This window comes from Chelon labrosus (assembly GCF_963514085.1).
Source record: "Chelon labrosus genome assembly, chromosome: 12".
In the NCBI taxonomy this organism is placed as follows: Eukaryota; Metazoa; Chordata; class Actinopteri; order Mugiliformes; family Mugilidae; genus Chelon; species Chelon labrosus.
Genome location: NC_140345.1, coordinates 12170410 through 12189509, shown reverse-complemented (window position 1 = coordinate 12189509; position 19100 = coordinate 12170410). Strand labels below are relative to the sequence as shown.

General features: G+C 42.4%; 4 protein-coding genes across 15 annotated transcripts in view; all 4 read right to left on the bottom strand.

Moving 5' to 3' along the window:
- kif13a (kinesin family member 13A) overlaps positions 1-2679 on the bottom strand; it is a 33852-nt gene extending 31173 nt beyond the window's left edge. For all 11 annotated transcript variants that reach the window (XM_084556590.1, XM_084556595.1, XM_084556594.1 and 8 more), the window contains exons 1-2: positions 2394-2679; positions 2051-2141 (exon numbers count right to left, since the gene is read on the bottom strand). In XM_084556590.1, coding sequence (XP_084412716.1) covers positions 2051-2141; positions 2394-2448 — 146 coding nt within the window. In that variant the 5' untranslated portion in view covers positions 2449-2679. The remainder of the gene's footprint in view (positions 1-2050; positions 2142-2393) is intronic.
- Positions 2680-3345: 666 nt separating this feature from the next.
- On the bottom strand, positions 3346-5048 carry LOC311497346 (E3 ubiquitin-protein ligase NHLRC1-like). The gene has a single exon (XM_084557624.1). The coding sequence runs from the start codon at positions 4930-4932 to the stop codon at positions 3688-3690; it is 1245 nt and encodes a 414-aa protein (XP_084413750.1). The 5' UTR covers positions 4933-5048; the 3' UTR covers positions 3346-3687.
- A 300-nt stretch (positions 5049-5348) lies between these two features.
- On the bottom strand, positions 5349-16318 carry ptdss1a (phosphatidylserine synthase 1a). Its single transcript, XM_084557622.1, has 13 exons — positions 15919-16318; positions 15334-15425; positions 14159-14203; positions 13942-14066; positions 13703-13861; positions 13354-13505; positions 12834-12975; positions 9621-9733; positions 9434-9499; positions 8887-8986; positions 8673-8741; positions 7537-7603; positions 5349-7371 (listed from the first exon to the last, which is right to left on the bottom strand). Exons 1-13 carry the CDS (start codon positions 16098-16100, stop codon positions 7277-7279), a joined length of 1407 nt encoding a protein of 468 aa, XP_084413748.1. The 5' UTR covers positions 16101-16318; the 3' UTR covers positions 5349-7276.
- Positions 16319-17054: 736 nt separating this feature from the next.
- On the bottom strand, positions 17055-19093 carry LOC311496852 (uncharacterized protein). Of its 2 annotated transcripts, none has more exons than XM_084556859.1 (6): positions 18705-18946; positions 18504-18599; positions 18344-18400; positions 18021-18128; positions 17814-17930; positions 17055-17712 (listed from the first exon to the last, which is right to left on the bottom strand). In XM_084556859.1, exons 1-6 carry the CDS (start codon positions 18906-18908, stop codon positions 17683-17685), a joined length of 612 nt encoding a protein of 203 aa, XP_084412985.1. In that variant the 5' UTR covers positions 18909-18946; the 3' UTR covers positions 17055-17682. The 2 variants fall into 2 exon arrangements, with proteins under 2 accessions (XP_084412985.1, XP_084412986.1); XM_084556860.1 differs by lacking the exon at positions 17055-17712 and adding an exon at positions 18953-19093 and having other exon boundaries at positions 17719-17930; positions 18705-18870.
- Between the last annotated feature and the right edge of the window lie 7 nt (positions 19094-19100).

Here is a 19100-nt window from a genome sequence, read left to right as displayed (position 1 = left end):
TCTCGGCCCTGCAGCCATATTCGGCATGCTAATACCCACTAAATCTGACACATTCCCAACACACAGGAACAGGTGTCTTCAAAACAGGGCAAAGGATTAGCGATCAGGGTCTCCCCGTTCTGCGGCTCCACGAGCAGCAGAGAGGAAAATTATATGGTTTAAGAAAACCATGGCAGCCTAAACACAGAGACCCAAAACACACACACACACATACACGACTAGTACTGAAATGTCAACAAGTAATTATATGCCTGGACGGCGCTATAGAACAGAAATGTGATATAATCAGAGAATAATCAGAGCTGCTCGAGGTCATGGTGCATCTACAGATTTGACAACATCAGGAATTATATCTAATTAAAGTGTTCAAAATGTTCGAATGGATTTGGCAGAATAGAAGCATAGATGTAGGAGTTGAAAAACAGTTTATATCAGTGTCTAAATCCAAGGAAGGAGTCTCTGCATGGCTGATATGACATCTAAATCAGATACGGTAACTTCCCCCGAATGAAAATATGAAACGTGTTTGAGTCCAGCTCATCAACATAGCAACAGAAACACTGCAGATGCAGCCGCCGTGCATCTCAGTCACTCTGTCACTCCTCCTGTGACGTCTCACTCACAACAGCTTTTTGTTCGGCTGCTGTGCGTCCTGTTCCACATATGTTAGCTCTGGGCGAGATTTGCTTAATTGCCTGGAAGGCAGCCATTGTGTGGCAATTTCTGTTCTGATAATTGCCTTAAATACAGGTTGATGCGTGGACCCGAGCGGCTGTGGGGGGAGCGAGCTCATTACCATTTAATGCTGAACGCTAGAAACGTGGAACGGCAGAGAAAGTGTTACACTTTAACAAGACTGGAGGTCGGCCATGAGAAAAAGCCTTGACTGTGGCAACTATTTGCCTCCGATGACTTTATTCGCAGCGGAATTTCACCATCAAGAGTTGTTTGTTCGTTTGAAATAATAAAAAATGACATTACATGAGGCATAAATCAAGGGAAAAAACAAATACCCTTGTATTATTTTTTCACTAAATGAGCATCCTTTTCGATTTGTTTGCGCCTGTGGGTAATCAGGTCAGCCGTCTAATCATGTGTGACACCAACAGCGGAGTTAACGAAGCAAAATTGTACAAAAGCATTCAACTGGGCCGGGGGGGAAATGCAACATCTCTGTAACATCCCGTAACAGTCAACAGTTTAACCTACATGCCGTATGACGACAGAAATGTCATTACGGTCTGAAAGCATGTCAGAGCACATGGCAGCAGACAGGTCAGATTGTTGGTGACCTTCAGTCAGCAGGAAGGATGCTTTTCCTCACCTCTAGCCATGATAACTCCTGATAAAGTGGGCAGCACTTTGCCAATTTCAAAAAAGCACCGCATGTGATATTAATATGAGATGGTTCTGACTCAGAATATTTACAGTCCTACCCCGAGGCCTCGACATGAATCTGTCTAAGCGGCTCATCCTCTTGTCCGGGCCTTGAAATTCAACATGGGCATATGCAGAATATCAGGTTAGTGTTATGCTGAGATGATTAGTATTGGAAAGTTCACAAGAATTGCATAACGTAATATCATGTTGCAAGCAGGTGGGTGACAGACACCATGTCCTCTGCTGCAGCAGCAGCAGCAGCAGCAGCGGTGCAGTATTCCTGTTGAAACACTGCATTTATTTACTAGGACTGACGGGAAGATAGAGGATGAAAGACTGCAACGCAACTTTTTGAGAGTAAGGATTGGAGTGTTGCTGTCTTTTATGTATTTTCAGACACTTGAGGCACATGTTTGGCACTGGAGCTCAATAAATTCAACATCTTTAATGCTATGTTACAAGCACGATGGGATCAAAGTCATGAAAGTGAGACTTCCAGAGTCCTGCTCTGCACTGCAAAGATGTTTACTTTGATGCACTCAAGCAGGCCACGTTCAGGCAAGAAGATTCCTTAAATCTAACAACCCCACTGCTCTATAAACCCCTCTATTATCTACTGTCCCTACATTCATCATCACAACACTCTTGGCAGCATTTCAGCTTTGTTTACCTGTTCTCTCCTTTTGCATTTGAGGGCGGTGGGTGCAGAACTGTTTGGTTGTCCTCCATGTCCACGACACATTTTGTATTCAGCTCAATTTCTGCAGAGAGAAGTTTGTTGTGAAAGTACAGCAGAATGCGGGGGTGTGCAGGGCAAAAATGAGCCGAGCTGCCTCTGACCATGTTTAAACTGTACTCAAGTCAAGACTTCATAACTCAAGCCTGAGAGCAGCAGCAGAAGCAGCAGCAGCAGCAGCAATGGCGAAGAAACCAAAAACTTTATGGTAATGTGGCACGAATCCGAGCAGACAGGAAAAGAGTTAGCGAGCACAAATCGCTGTTGTATCACTTACCCCTGCGGTTCATGGGCCGAACTCTCACTGCAACTTTTACCTTTGTATCCGACATTTTCGTCCACTTTTCACTCCCACCCTGTCTATGCGCCGAGCTATCAATGTATACAGTCTGTGAATCCCCGACAACAAGCCCGGATTCTTTCTACCAGGAGGCTAAAAAAAAACAAAAACACGGCAGCTAGTTAAACAACCCCGAAACAGTCCAGACCTCGAGGAGAAGAGATGGGAATATGTTCATTTTTTTTTTCTTTATATCCATCCGGGTTCGCTTTTTGTGCAAATCCAGCGCTCTGCTCCAGCCCCAGACAGCATCCCCACCGCCATCTTCCGCTGGGAGCACGACTGCTATCCTCAGGCAGACTGGAGAGGCTGTGCCAAAGAAGGGGGGAAAGGATTTACGCACCGCGCCGCTTATCGGGGAGGAGAGACCAGTGGACGAGAAATTGCAAGGCTGTGTGACAAGCTGGGTTTACATGCACCAATCATCAGCTTCATTCTGAGACAATACGAAGGTAAAAACTATGGATAAAGGCTCCTAAGTAAGTTTTAAACAGTCTTAGAAAACACATGACCTGATGTTCATCTCTCTCTCTCTCTCTGATAATAATAATATTTTTATTATAAATACCTGCATGTGCTATTAGACCTTCATAACGTTAATTTACATGAGGCACGTCATTTACCAAACGTCAAATTTCAGTAATTATTTAAATTATTTATTACTTCAATGATTATTTATTAAATTTTCCGATTTTCTTCTTTTTTATTTTTATTTTTTTTCCTGATGTATTTGTATATTTATGGGCTGTGCAAGGATGTTTATGTGTGCTTAGAGGTGAAATTTAATTTAATTAAAATAATAATAATAATAATAATAATTCAATCTCATTGGCAGATGACTCCCGTTTCCAAATGCAGAGGAAAACTACTGACCTTTCAGGTTCTGACCTTGGTGTGAACATGAATTATGAGTGTTTCAACCAGTGATATCTCTCAGGTAGACAGAGACACACAAATAAATAACTGAATTTATTTTATTTTATTTTATTGGACAGTAACAGCAACACAACAAAAGCACCTTGATATGACTGCATCATTAAAAATAAAATGATTTACATACATCAATTTTATTTTCAATATTTTCAATTGTTTTCTTTTAGTCTAGTGTAAAACTAGTATGCCAGCTTAAACAGAGGGGTTAAACATTGCCTGTTAGGACTTAATCAAGTGACATGCTACATTTTTCTCTCTCTCAACTCTCTCTGTTGGGTTTGTTCATACGGTGCAGAAGCTATTTTGTGCGTCCGCTATCGGATTTAGCAGAATAAATCTTCACTGTATGGTCCCCGCCGTCCAGTGCGATGAGAATGTTGTTCAGCAACACCAGTCCAACGGGGCGGATGAGATGGTCTCCCACGAGAGGAGTGAGGACCGGGCCGCTCTGGAGCTTCCCCAAACTGTAAATCACCCCCTGATCGGAGTCGGTCACAATCAAGTCTCCGTCTCTGTCGAACGCCACGCCTGACATGTTCAGCCTCACTGTGGACTGCAGGGTCAGGCTGAAACTGTCCGTCTGGTAAAGGAGGTTGAAGTCTTTGCTAAACACTTTCAGCCTTCTGCACTGGTGCTTGTCTGTTGGATGTGCAACATCAGTTAGATGCTCCATCACTGCGGTGTTCCCAGTTCCCAGGCAGAAGGCCACAGCTTTGGGACACTGGAGCTCTGAAATGGCTGTGTGATGCTCCAGAATGACACCGTGACTGTAGTCCACTTTCACCTGGGACAGTGTGCCAGCCTGGACATCTGAGACCAGGATGTGCCCGCAGCTATCCGTGTCCACCCCCCAAGGCAGCTGGAAGGAATCCTTGATTGTCAAGACATGATTCCCCCTGGAAGTGAAAACCTTCACAGCTCCATCCCCTGCATCAGTCACCACCACGTGACCGCTGGGACTAACTGCAACATCCACGGCGTAACAGATCTCCCCACTGGCTTTTCCTTGTCTCCCAAAACTGTGCAGTTTCCTCCCCTGAAGATTGAAAACAACCACCCTCTTCTCTCCGTCATGCACTATCGCTATCGTTCCAGAAGACCCCAAAGCAGCTATGCCTGTGGGGTTGATAAGAGTACCCCAACCACCAAATGCAGTGTGGAGGTGCAGAGCCGTGCATGTCAGGCCTGTGGTCAAAGCACTGCCTCCTCTTGCCCAGCGAGGTGGAGCAGAAGATGTCGGGTTCTGAGACAACAGAATCTCCTGTAGGTCACTAAGAACCTGGCAGTGGGAGGTGCTGTCAACACTGCACAGCTGTCGACAGAACGGGCACTCCAGCTTCCTCAGGAGAGGGTGGGACAAAGCCGTGATGCATTCCAGACAAAGTACATGGCCACAGGAAAGGTTCTGTGGCCTGCGCTCCCTCTGCTGAGAGCTAAACATCTCGAAGCAGACTTTACACTCCAGCAAGTTGATCTGGATCTCTCTCAGGATCCCTTCAGGACTCAGACAGCCACGACGTAGGAGACCAGGACTCTTGGCCATGACTGAAATATCCAGTCAACCTGCTGAGGCTGTTCAGTCAGCTGAGGCAGGCTCCACGAGGTTCAGGAAACCAAAAAAGAATGACTAGCGATTTAAATGGGGAAAAAAAGAATGATGAAGAGAGGGATATGGTCTGCACAGAACTGCTACAATTTTGTGTAAACACTCATGTCCTGTGCTTTTAGGCCCAGACGGTCACGTGATATCTTGCACATGACTGAGGCTCTCTGCTGCCCTCCTTTGGAAATTCAACTCACACAAGTTGGGAAGGTAAAATTGCAACACTTTCAGTTCAGAAATCACCAAAGACAGTTAGTCAAAGCAGGAGCAAATAATGGAAGAAAAGGTATCTAAATATTAAAACATTAATGTGTTTATTTTATCTGAAAAAAGTGTTTCAGTGTGCCTGGATACTCACTTGTGACACTTCACAGGTTTTCTTTTCAGCAGTTTCTAAACTTCTAGCCCTATCTCTGCAACCACCGTACTCAACGTTTAGGGATACAAGCCATTTACTGCTGTCATTTTCCAAAGGAACGCTAACTGCACCTTCAAATACATCTCATTATAGGTCAGCATGAGGCAGCAGCTATTTCAGTCCGTGTGCAGACCGAGTGAAATATGATCCGAGATGGGCAGTGCTTGAGTCAGCCAATCCGGCGCTCCTCCGCTGCAGCAGGACGGTCTTCAGGGGTCGGGCAAGGTCAACCAAGATTTGCTATTGTTAAGTCTGCAAACAGCTTCCAACTGCTACGATGTGCTAATGTGGGAAAAGTAAGCATTCTGCCCTCAGATGTGTGATTTAGAAGAGATTAAGCGACACATTTTAAGAGGAAATGTAAAACATTTTAATGTTTAGTTATTTCACAGTGAAAAAGAACAGCACAAGTCGTTTTCAGCGGAATCGTTTTTTGGCAAATGACATCTAAATCCAGAGATGGTGTACCATTTATAGTGTCTACTGCAGCACGGGAGTCTGGTCCATTCCACAGAGGTCAGTGTCTGGATTGTCAAGGATTATGAGAGATATACTGTATTTGTATTGAGATAATACCGACAGAGCAAATGAAAAGACGTCTTCAAAAATGCAACCAATGCCAAAAAAAAACTCAACACAAAAAAAGCTCAAATTCAGTCATAATACAAAGTTAGGAATAATAATAAAAAAAAAATAACATGCAAACAGGCACAAGGGGTGAATTAAAACATTACAATGACAGTGAAAGACGTGAACGTAACAATACTGGTGTCCTGCTGTGTGGTGTAATATATCGTAACATCTACGTACACACTTGATTTGATTTGACACAGCCATGCAAATGCAATATATCCAAAAAAAAAACAGTAAAAGAAAGCCAGCTGCACGCGGACAGGAAGAACCTGCCGGCACACGCAGGAGTTTGAATAATTGCCCTCTCTCGTCAGTACAAAATAAAAATGATAGCAGCCACAGATGGACAGGGAAAGTAAAATCACTCAAGGTCACGATGATTCACAGAATACTCAAACATTACGAAATGTACAGTATTTTCAAGAAAACATTCTGCAAAGTGCTTAAACTGTGTGCTTTGCTTTGTTACAGGTCACACATCAGTCGATGATTCTACCAAGCCAAAGCTGTCTTGCATTGAAATCCTGCCCACATTCAAGTTAAAAACACGAAATAGTGAACATCTATGATGTCGATAGATGGTCAATGACAGGTACTTCTTAAAAAAAAAAAAAAAAAAAAAAAGACTTTCAGCTTTTCTGTGCTATAAACATAGAGGCTCCAATTAAAGTGATAAATTCTTCATAATGGCTTTTAACATTGAAATGCATTGAACCAACATACTGAAGTTAAGGCTGGTGTAAAAACCAGACATATGTACATCAATGATACGGTATCATAGGATAAATGTTTGTAAATTATAGTTTATCACCTACAATGATCATGCAGTCACATTTAGAACTGGCAGTTTTTATTACCACCTTCTTCTTTCTCTCTCTCACACACGCGCACACACACACACACACTAAACACTGCTCCTCCTTACACTCATTCACACACACAAAACAAACTTGTGATCAGTGGTTTAGGAGCATTTACAACTACAGCACACACAGTTTAATGTGCATCTCTGTAGTCTCAGCCACTATGCACTCCTATTAACACTGCATGGACCTGTTCATCCACTTCTGTCTCCACTCCCTCCGCTGTTGTTGGGGGGTGGGGTGGGGGTTCCTAGACTTTAAATGCATCAGGAAGTGGTCGTATCTTTACCCTCTTTTCAACCTGTAACACTTCACACTTGGCTCTTCAGACTGCATTCAGGAGTCACCCAGCAGCCTCTGGCTCCAGCTCCTACTGGCCATCGAGACCGTTGATGGATTTGGTCGTTCCTGAGCCCTTCCCTCTTCGTCTGGTAGTAGGGCTGTCGTCTTCTACATCCGTCTCTCCTGAAACATGAACATCAAATACTTATAAAAAGACTGTGCATGTTTACACTGTGAGTAAAGGAGTATGTCAAACACTAGAGGTCACCCCTTTACAAGATAACCATTAAAGATTTATGCATATCTTTATGAGCTTATGGCTGATAAACGACAGTAAAGTCACCGTACCTTTAAATTCCTCTGACACTTGGTCAGGAGAATCTGTGTAATTACTGTCCTCGCATTCTGAGAGGCTCTGTGAGAGGAGAAGGGACACATGACACACATACCTTTAACAGAGCAGGGAGCATATGACATCTAAACCGATCCCATACAGTTACCCTACTACGCTGACAGACAACAATCTACTGGGAAAATCCCTGAAAGTTAATATACACGGAGGCTCTTTAACAAAAGGTCCACTGAAGAGACTTTTTAGACACAGGACGTGGGTTGCTTCACCGGACTGCCGAGGCTTTTTGTCATTCAGACATACTGAAGGTGTCAGTTTGTTGCGGCTTTATTTAGACTATCGTGGAAAGTCCGGCTTGTGAGACGTGCGTCACTGCTGTTGATTAGGCCTATATCAGTGTTTTCCTTTCTCCGACGACCTGCAGCAGTGATTGATTTGAAAATGTATTATTATTGTGGTTTAATTAATTGGCTTTGCTGAAGAAGTTGGTTTATTGTTCTCAAAGTGACAAACCCAATTAGTTTTTTCATTGGTTTTATTATTTAGTAGATGGAGAATTAATGCTAAGAAGGAGAAAATGTTTAGAGGCGTACACACAGGAAGCGACTAAAGAAACTATGCAGCTATAAGAGGAAAAAGCCTGCGAGGCTACCAAGTTGAACTAAACTCAGCTTTGAGAGGACGACGGGTTGGAGCGACAGATACAGTTGACTGACGTGTGATGCGAAAACACCAGTTCACTAAACGTTTACTGTATTTCTTTTTAAATAGAGCCGTAAGAAGAGCTATTTCTTAACAAACCATATCTAAAAACTGTACTAGGCTTAAACTGTAAGCTTGTACTCTTCATACACTAGTAATACTTTTGTGTTTTTGCTTGTTTCACTCAGAAACATTTGGGGTGGGAAATATACAAGAGGGTTACCACGGCAACCAGACCCCAGAGTGTCCGCTAGAGACTTACTGTGAACTATAAAGTGATGGCCGCCAAACAAATTGCTTCATATGTGGACGTGGCATTAAGTTGGGAATAAAGTCCACTTCAATTAAAAATCTTTGCACATCCTACGTGCTGTGCCGTAGTTCAGGGGTGAAAAAAATAAATCACTTGTGAGAAAAGCAATAAACAAACCTTTTCCCTTGGACCATATGTTTCTGCACACCACACCATTCCATACAGGCACAGGAATGTAATGAAGGCCTAAAGAAAAGACCAAAGGTAACAGAGAATGAAAACCCATTATCAATAATTTACAGCATGAACGGTCTTTGATATTGAAAAAATGTATATGTCATGAGGCTGTGATATTGTAAAGTGTGACGGCCCTCCTAATAACTGCTCTCACCAGACACAACAGCCAGAGGATCACATACAGGATCTGTGTTTTTGAGAACAAGTCCTGTCCAAACTTAATACACGCCAAAGCCTCCAGGAAGGCTATTGCCCTGTAAATGAGGGGAGACAAAACAAACACGTGCAACTGAAACCTTTGACCCACTTGCAGTAAATTTTCAATTTCAATTTAAAAAAATAAAAATAAAATAGCTCCAAACAAATGCATCCACTGGTACCTAAAACCGGGGCTAGACTCACTGACCTGAACACATTAATACTGGCTCAGGGATATTTCTGACTTTTTGGATAATAACAAACCTGATGTAGGTCAACTGTCTGAAAGCTTAAGCCTCGAGGGAAATATCTGGATCACTGTTCATACCACCTGGTAGATCAGTTAACATTCAACACCCTTCTTTTATATGCCTGCACTACCTGTGGCTACCTGTCATATAATGGATATACAGTACACTGTACAGGTAAATAAAAGGTGGAGTGACTTCTGGAGACCTCATTTGTTGCAAATGTCTGTAATCATATTTTATGGTTTTACTTACCCAAACACCCAGCACTGGGTCCCAACTCTTTTGCACTGCGTGTCCGTAAGGTACGCGTAATACTGCCTGAAGCAAAAAAAAAAAAAATGCGGTTAAAAACGTTAAGCAAATCTCCTCAGCAGATCTAGTTTTCCATCACAAACAGGTCTGTCCAATTGTCAAAACTAGAAACGGGACACGGGTTTACCTTACTGTTGGAGCGGTGATGATACCGACGAACAGGATTCGACACCAGCTGAGAGCATGGCTTGCAGGAAAGACGAAAATGTGTTTAAGGAAGAATGTGTTCAACTCTGTTAGCTGTGAAAAAGAAAGAAACAGAATTATTGTGGTGAGTCTATTGGATTTGAGACTAAATATTAGAGTACATGGTCCTTTTTATATTTTGCTCCTGAGACAACAATTCGCCTTTGGCTAAGCCCCGCCCCCCTTAGTTACTGTTGCTACGTCCGACATTCTCTTCTGGGCTGTGGTTTTCTGGTTATCTATAAGGCTCTGGTATCAACATGGCTTATGCTGTGACAGCTCTTCCTGCTGAACTTTTGTCAAACTTTTATAAAGCAGCAAATAAAGTGTCCGATAGAAGTAGGCAAAAGGGGCTGCAATATGCGTTTGAAGGCTATATTCAGGACATACAAGTGAAACGCAACGAACAACAAGGCATCCAAATAGAGGCAAAAGCATACCGGTCAGAGTCAAAAAATGAACCACCGCATATCCTATTAATCGAGACGGAGGCTGGGACTGACAATATCAAGGAGCAACACTGTTCATGCAAAGCTGGGTACGTCTCTATTCACTTCTATAATCGTTATTACGAAGCAAACGGACTAACGTTACGCACGTATAACATTGTATTTCTTCAGCGTGTGCTAGCGTATCAACAACTATGCAACTTAAGCTGTAACGGTGATGTTTTGGTTAGCTCCACAGGGTTTTGCGCGCACATCATTGGGCTTATCCATACCCTGGATGCTGTATATATACCGACAGTATAGCCTGCCGAGACCGAAAATATGAGACGCCTGCGTTAAAGTCAATGGAGCGCTGTGGAAAAAGTGTCGGACCCCTGTGGGAGCTCTCTTGGCTGTGATTGGTCAATCTACATTCTAGGGTGTGGCTTAGCCAAAGGTGAATTACCTGATCCTAGTATTTTGATTGTAATAACATTTAATCAAAAGTGGGGTAAGTTAGTCTAGGTCAGCAAATATCTCCTCACGGTCTGCTAGCAGTTAGTTCTGTGTGGGAACGGAAAATAAAATCAGGTGTATGCCAACCCTAACCGGCTGATCTCCAAGAAGGAGAGATGGCCAATGGTGGAGGACAGGCCTGAAGATGTGGAGGTTGCTCTTTTCCTGCTTGACAGGTGGTTAACGTTAGTGTTGCTGGGGTCCACGCATTATAATAATTGTAGAGTTTCAAGTTGTTAGTATTTCTTTTGGAGGTTTTGGCTTCAAACTTCTGTTGGGTTTAAATATTAAGAGTCTTTCCCAAAACTGACTGACTCCACCTTAACTTCAATGACGATGAGATCCAGCATCCATAGTTATCAGAGCAGCATCTTTCCTGCTGATGACTGGCTTGTTATGAGGGACTTTTCATCTAGCCATTTATCCAGTAAACAAATCTAAATCTAATTTCACTATTCAAACAGACACGCTCTAACATCCTTGGGGTTTAAAGTCCACAAGAATTTTAAATTCAAACCAAATGTGATGGAGTAAACATCACAATCAGGTCTGTGTACTAGAGAAAATTTCATCTTCTCTTTGCTCAGTTCCTCTCATCTCCTGCCTTTTGTATCCATTTACTGGATTTTCTCTTGTCCTGAGCTTACCTAGTGTTTCACTGTACGGCAGTCTTTAATTTAGGGCCCCTAAAAGTAGCTCACAGCAGGACAAGCACAGGTGGGGCAAACAATATTTAAAGAGGGCTCTGTTGCAATGCCAATGAGGCGATGTCCACACCTACGCGGGTCGTTTTTAAAATTGAACTTTTCCTACGCGTTTTCACTGAAAGCTAACCTTTCAGAAAACGCCTTCCAGGGAGGAATAAATTTTGTTTACAGTGTTGACTTGTAGACACAGAAAACAGATGGTTGTGCCACTATCTCTGTTTACATGAGGCAATCTGTGAACCGATGCATGGAGCCAAAACAGGCCATGGGGGCTCGTTGCAGGTTTACATATAAATATACAATTACTCTTCCACTACATTGAGGTAAAGAGGCATAAGAATGTGATGCAGAACTTAACTTTATAACTTGTTAACTTTATATTCCAGTTCTGATATTGAATTCCACTATCAGAACACTTTCACACCTTTCATATTTAAAGCAGTATTTGTTGTGTGGGTGAGACAAAATCACTCTTTAAAATAACCATCTGGACCAAGCATTAGACTGCATGCGCTAAAGTAGGGCCCTCAAACTGTTACACATAAAAGAAATGTAGCCGATATTAAGCTTAACAAATATCACCTATGTTTGCCAAGTCACAGTGTGACTTAAGCTTAAGTTAATGATTATTCGCAATGACACGTCTAATTTCGTTACAGGCATATCCACTAAAAATGTCAACAGGGACAGGATATACACAATGTTGTCTAATTTCCCATTTTAAGTAATGCCACCTTTTAGCTTTAGGACGTTTATAATTACAAAGAACACCTGTTGAAGTCATTTTGAGCCAAAGATAGAACACGAACAAAGGTTATCTTGCAATGCAAGTCAGAATTAGGTAAACACAAAAATAAGAGCAGTTTATTTTGAGAGAGACTTTGCTCAAGTCCTTGCCATTTGCACTGGAAGGTTATTGGGGGGGGGGGATGGGGTCATTCACTCATTTGACCAGCAGCCTGTCATGTGTAAGAACAGCTGAGCTGTCACCACACTGAGTTGGAGCTGAATCGTCGTCCTTCTCTTCAACTAACACTCAAAGATTGGTAATTACTACTTAAAATCTCAAGGGAGCTGTCAACTGGCGGAGTGAGGGAGAGGGGAGGATGGTGCCGTTTCATCACCAGACAAAAATCGGAGGAACACTAGCTTTTAGTTTTCAGCACCACAGCCGCTTGTGGCCAGAAATTCTGACAGCTTTAGTTGACTTTCCAGCAGAGAGAAATGGAGCTTACTCAAGTTCTCCATTCATGGTTTTCTCATTATCATAAATGGCTCCCAAGTAATCCAGCCTGCCTCACTCTTATGGGATTAGCTGTTAATATGCAGAAAGCAGGACACTCGAGCATTATATGTATCCGTGTGGGACAGGTTTTAGATTTCAGCGACGCAGGAGCCAATTAGATTAGCCGCGACTTAGCACGCAGAGCACACCGGATGATCACGGACAAGTCAGCGCTTATCAACCGCGAGCTGGCAAGAGAGGACTTCTCACCAACCCACCTGCCAGATGATCATGAAGAGATAGACGCCCATCACTCGCTGCAGGGAAGACTTCGGGTCAAGCCAGCGTACGTAGGTCCAGCTTGCAGGGGTGAACTGCAACGCGGCGCGTTTGATCTTCCCTGTGGTGGTGTGGATGTCCCTGATTGGGAAGTCACAGTAAAAAGGATCACAAAGACTTGCAGATAGTCTTACAATACGTATTATGTTAGTACAGTAGACAAAGCCTGATGAAAGTAATGCCCCCGCATTAATCATTCAAGTCTATCAACAACTTGATGAACATGTGGCATCAGATGCAACTAAAAAAAAAACAGAAAAAAGACAGGAATTGATTTTATCACAATTCTGGCAATATATCAGATAAAATTAAATCAGGACTGATCATATGAGATGCATGCACCAGGTATAAATCCCACTTCCCTTATCATACACTATAAATACTTAGAAAAAGCAACTGAAAAGCTGAGGAGATGTACGAGTCAGTACTATGAAGAACATCCAGAACACGACACCGTACTTGATACTGGCCCAGTGGTAGGTCCTCATCTCCAAAAAGCGGCAGACAGTCATGCCAAGCCAGATTCCCCCTCCATTACACAGCAGAATATCCAGAATCACTTGGTCCCACCAGCACTCGGCAAAGTTAGGCAACAGATGCATGAAGAACAGCTGTGGTACAGGAGACGAGCATGCGATGAGAGTCCGTACCATAACTGTACGGACTAATTGTTTTGTCTGTATATCTAATATGCTGTGAACAATTAGTGAACTTAGATCACCAGCTTGTATTTTAAAGAGTGAAAGAGAGAGAGAAGAAAGCATGTTTAGCATGTGATGACAACCCACTCTGGTGTGTGCTTCCGTACCTCAGTGAGCTCCCAGGTAATACTGATGGTCCAGCACAGGCCGTAGCTTCGAATGAGAAGCGCCTTCATTCCCCAACCCCAAAAATGGCTGAACGCAAAAATGTCAAAATGGCTCAGGATTCTCTCCCAGGTGATGACATGGCAATTCACAGCATATTCCTGCAGGCAACAGGCGTAGATGGCCTCGTTAAAACGACTGCTAATCCTCTGATAGTGAGCACAACTTGTACGTCACTCACCATTATGTCTGCCTCTCTTTTGGCATAGCGTAGGTTTGGATCCAGCCAGTACATTAGCTGCTTCACCTGCTGCCAGTTGAGGAAGATGATGAACACCAGGAACAGGAAGTACAGGACACTCAGACCTTAGGCAGCACAAGGACATTAAATTAGGAAAGGAAAAGCCAATGATACAAACATAAACTGTTCATTTTGGAGACTTTTACAAAATACTGACCAAAGACTATTCTCCATATTGCCGGATGTGGTCTGGTGAATGGACCTAAAGTGGTTCACAGGAAGATGTCAAAAATACAAGATGGACACAAGTTGCTAATAACGCTCATCAACAATACATGTTTTATCTTTGAAGTTCACCAATCAGCCATAACATTATGACTTCATAATCACTGGTTAAACATTGATCTCTCTGATTTATCTCTTTATCCTGAAATTTCTCAGAGGGTGGGATGTACTAGTTATCAAATGGACATTTTTTTTCCCTTAACATTGAAGCAGGAAAAATGCAAGAGTGGAAAGATCCAAGAGACTCTGACAAGGGACAACTTTTGATGAATAGACAACTGGGTCACAGCATCACCAAAACATGTGGGGGCGTCCCTGGTCTGCAGTGGTCAGTACCACAACAAAAATGGTTAAAGGAAGGAAAAACCATGAAACCAGAAACTGGGTCATAGGCGGCCAAGGTTCACTGACGCACGTGGGGAGCGAAAGGCTGGCCCCTGCGGTCCGATCCAGCAGATGAACTGGCTGTAGCTCAAATTGCCGAAAAGGTTAATGCTGGTCTATATAAAGTTGTCAGAAACAATCAGCTTGTATTACATGGAGCCGTGTAGCCGTGCTGACGCCTACAATGGGCATGTGAGCACAAGTACTGAACTACAGAGGAATGGGCAATATCTGGGGAACATTTGCCAGGATGCAAGAACCTCCCCCCTTGCCACTGCCACAGGGGTGTTCTTAGTCTCTATCAATATTCAGGAGGTGGTAGGTATGAAAATAACAGCCACATAAATGCCATGACCCAGGTTTCCGAGAAGAGTGTGTATCGTACACCGAATCTTGGATTCTTTCCCCCTCTTGTGTCTGCTGATGGAGGTGATTTATGGCTTTACAGGCTAAAATTACAAACAATAGCGGCCAAAAATGAAGGTGTTGAAACCGTGCTGACCAAGGTCAGTCACCCTACGATCCAAATTTAGCTCATACAATCTGTGTTCCCATCATTCCCCTTATAAAGAGACTAAGACCAATAACCTTCTCGTGTAAAACTGTTTTTATGATTCAGTGTTTGTGAAGCTCCATCAGGATAACTCTAAATAATTCAGACCCACTTAAAGCTTCTCAGTGATAATCATAATAATAATACGCCCCTGTCTGGTGTCTGCTTACCATTAGGAAATGCCAGAACACTGATGACAAGGAAGAAGGAGATGACCAGAATGAGCCCCACCCAGACATTATTGTCAGGATTTCCATCATCCCTGCGGACAAGACAAACAGAAATGAACAAACCATCAGTTCATTTAAACAATTACCAATTTTAGAATAAGCTTTACATCCCCTCCACAGCTGTAGCTAGGTGCCTCTTATATCTCCAAGCTTGCCACGACAGGAAACAGACGTTACAATGCACTAAATGAGTCAGATTTGTTTTAATAAAGCAGGCAACCAATGAAAATGTAACGTCATATATGGTTTTCTTGCTAGTTACATTGTTGTAGCCGATGCCAGCACAGAAAAACTGTGCCCAACACTGGATTAACGTTACACAACACCTCTTTTATTCGCTCATGTTTGACATTTAATTCCACCCAAGGTTAAGAAAATAATCCCGGACCCCGTTTATACGGAGGAGAAAGGGCAATAAGGGGTAGTAAAGCTATGTAGCTAACCTCTCTCTGTGTACACCTCTGAGCATCACCGCTCCTGCTAGCCTAGCTAAGCTAGCCGAGTTAGCCGCTGCGACCGTCTTACCTTGCAAACGCGAAATACATCAAACTGAGCACCGTGCACGTCAGCAGCGTTATAGTGTGGGGCATGTAGAAAAAATCTATGGTGATATCCTCAACCTGCTGCTCGTTTATCATTCGGAAATGCATCCTGTAGTTCACATCATCCTTGCTCAAGGTGTGGGACCCGCTATACACGGACGCCATGGTTGGACGCAGCGCCCGGAGAGGAGCAGCAGCAGCAGCAGCAGCGGCGGTGGTGGAGGTGGTGGAGGCAGCAGCGGCTCCTCAAAGAGACACGAGAGGGTGATCCGGCTCCAGCAGCAACAACAGCCACCAACACAGACAGGAAACACTTGAAATAAATATATAAAGTTACATAACTAGGCGGCGGGCACACGCGAGCAAGGAGATGAAGCGTTAAAAGAGGGAAGGGGGGATTTAAGGGAAATAGTTCACTTTTGATTTTGATTGGTTTACATGTTTGTTGGGAGGGTCCCAAAGGCGGAAGACTTCACGTGCTGTCATTCATCATGTGCTGATTATGTTTTTAGCGTGACTTTCCAGCCAAGGGCATAACAGAGCCCGACTTCAACACCGGCTCACTTTAATTATCATAAATACTACAATTGCACGTAGAGGATTTGTCAAGCAGTAAATAAAAAAGGGCGTTTGAACGTCGTATTAATTCACTTCCTAGAAGACACCTTTCGCTGAATTCATCCGACTTCCTTTACTATGTGTTCATCGCCCTCTTGTGGCCGCTCACAGCTTCACACCTGCCTTCACATGGACACTATCGAGGGCAGCGACACTTAACTGCAGCACATCTACAAGGTATAACGTTACATGTAGTTGTTTTTAGGGAAAATAATTATTTTGGTAAATTTAACTTTACATGGTACTAATATATTTGTAGGACACAGTGCAACATGTCTCTAATGCCTTTGTGATGTTCTCCAGCTATTTTCCACATCTAGACAATTTTCTCCCACGTATTATTTCATTTTTACTGTTTATGTCCCCCAAAAAGTTTTTTTTTTCTTATTATCAATATCAATATCAAATCTAATTTCACTTCTTTGCAATAGTTTGTTTATTGCGTTCATGCAATTTGTGTTCCCTTTAGTTCAATAAGAAGGCAAACACTTGCAATAGAGTTCTCTTTATTTATTTGCCCGAAGCCAAAGTGATTCACAAGCGATGAAGTAAAATTAAGCAATGGTTTAAAAATACAACAAAACAAACAAATAATGTAAGTATTTAAAAAAACAAAACAAAAAAAAACAACGTCAAGTTAATTTTTTTTTTTTACAGATTTTGCAGATTGTACCAGTTTGAATGCACAGGTAGTAAAGCCTTACGTTTAATCTTTATTGGAACCAATGATAAAATGCAATTTAAGAGTCAAACAGCCCAGATATTATTTACATCTTCTTATCAAAAACATCTATTTTCAAATAGGATCTACAAAAAGCTACAGGAAGCTGTACTTCCTCAACAGCTTGGCGTCGAAAAAGTACTGCTTTTTGCAGCGGACTGACACTTCTTGGTTTAAAATTGTCTGTTTTAAATATTACACAAAACATGATTAGTCATTTACATTTGGGCAGCAGATGTATGCAAGCCTCTCTTTGCTCATCTATTTCTTATCTACAGCTATTTCTCACACAGACACAGAATGATCTTCACCTTTTTTGTCTGCCGTATGTTGAGGAGTACACTGAGGCTATTGAAAGTTAAAGTACAGCATACGTTTAGGTCAATGGTTTGCATCGGTCCTTAAAATTCAGTCCGCCTGTTTCAGCAGTATGGTGGGCTGCAGAACAAAAGATTTAATTAATTAGGACTGTAATTATTTATAAAACATCAAATTTTTGCCTCTATGTAGCCGCAGTTTGTATAAAGAGACTGACGTACCAAAATGTTGAAATGTTGTCTGCACACAGCTTTGCTCAACCAGTAGATCAAGAACAAGGCTATTACATTTTCAACAGCCACCAGACTCAACACCAGTCCATTCATTCCACGAACCATCTATAAAACAAATGGGAACAAAGAACGTTGAATTACAAGAAAATATGATTTCAAAGAGCAGCTTTCAAGGGTGATTGTGCTGTAATGGACCTTGGGGGGGGGACGATAATGATAGTCACTCCAATTGATCACGCAGAGCGCAAATGCTGCAATTGACCAGAAGAAGCTGATGATGTTCAGAGAGAATGACAGCTTTGCCTGGAAGGTGAAAACATTACATTAACTGCTACATACACAGTGGCGCGTTTGTCTGCATGTAGCTCAATTAGGAAAAAGACACAGAACAAATGAAGAACTCTGTTCTATAAGAACGCCTAACTAAAAAGCTAATACTGACCTAAATGAAGGAGTGATACAACTTTAAGTCAACATAAGCCCGTAGGTATAAAAATATGATATCATAGATTACTTACCACATGCATGTTTGGATATTTTCCTGCAGCATAGGTCAGTATACCGGTGATCACATACTAAGATAATGACAGAGCATCAGTTATTTTTCACCTAAATATAACTAATCACTTACAATATGTATATATATATATATTTCAATATTTTTGAATTTTCTTTTACCACAATACTCGGTAGAGTGATGATTAAGTATAGCCCATAACGTTGAAATACCAGACCAAGAGTGACAAGAAACACGCCAGCAATGACTTGGGCTGCCTTATAACAAAAGAGGAAGAATATTAACAGTACATGTTACAACAAATACCAAAATGTCAGTTTGCATGGCACCAAACCTTTCCACCTGCACTCAGTTAAACTTACCCCGAGTGGTTTGGGTTTCCCTTTAATGACGAAGAGCTTGTAGAAGTCTCTGAACACACAGTGGAATTTGTCTGGCATCAGCTGGCCCTCTCGAGCATCTCTGATACTCCCGATGGGAATAGTGATGATCATTGATTCGTCACAAACAAATGTCCTCTTCATTCTCCTGCAAACATGTTCAAATAGCTTTAAAGCAGCTTGCATCACAAGATAATCATTTTTGAGATTTTCTGTAAGCCAAGCCATACCTTTTTTAGGTTTCTCCGCTCGAACTGAATCAGAATTTCTCTACCGCATCAAATGTGTTTGACAAGGAAATGACCTGCCACACCACTCGCCTTTGTCTCTGACTATCTTCCACCCTTTTCCTCACCCCCACCCCACCTCTCAAACTTG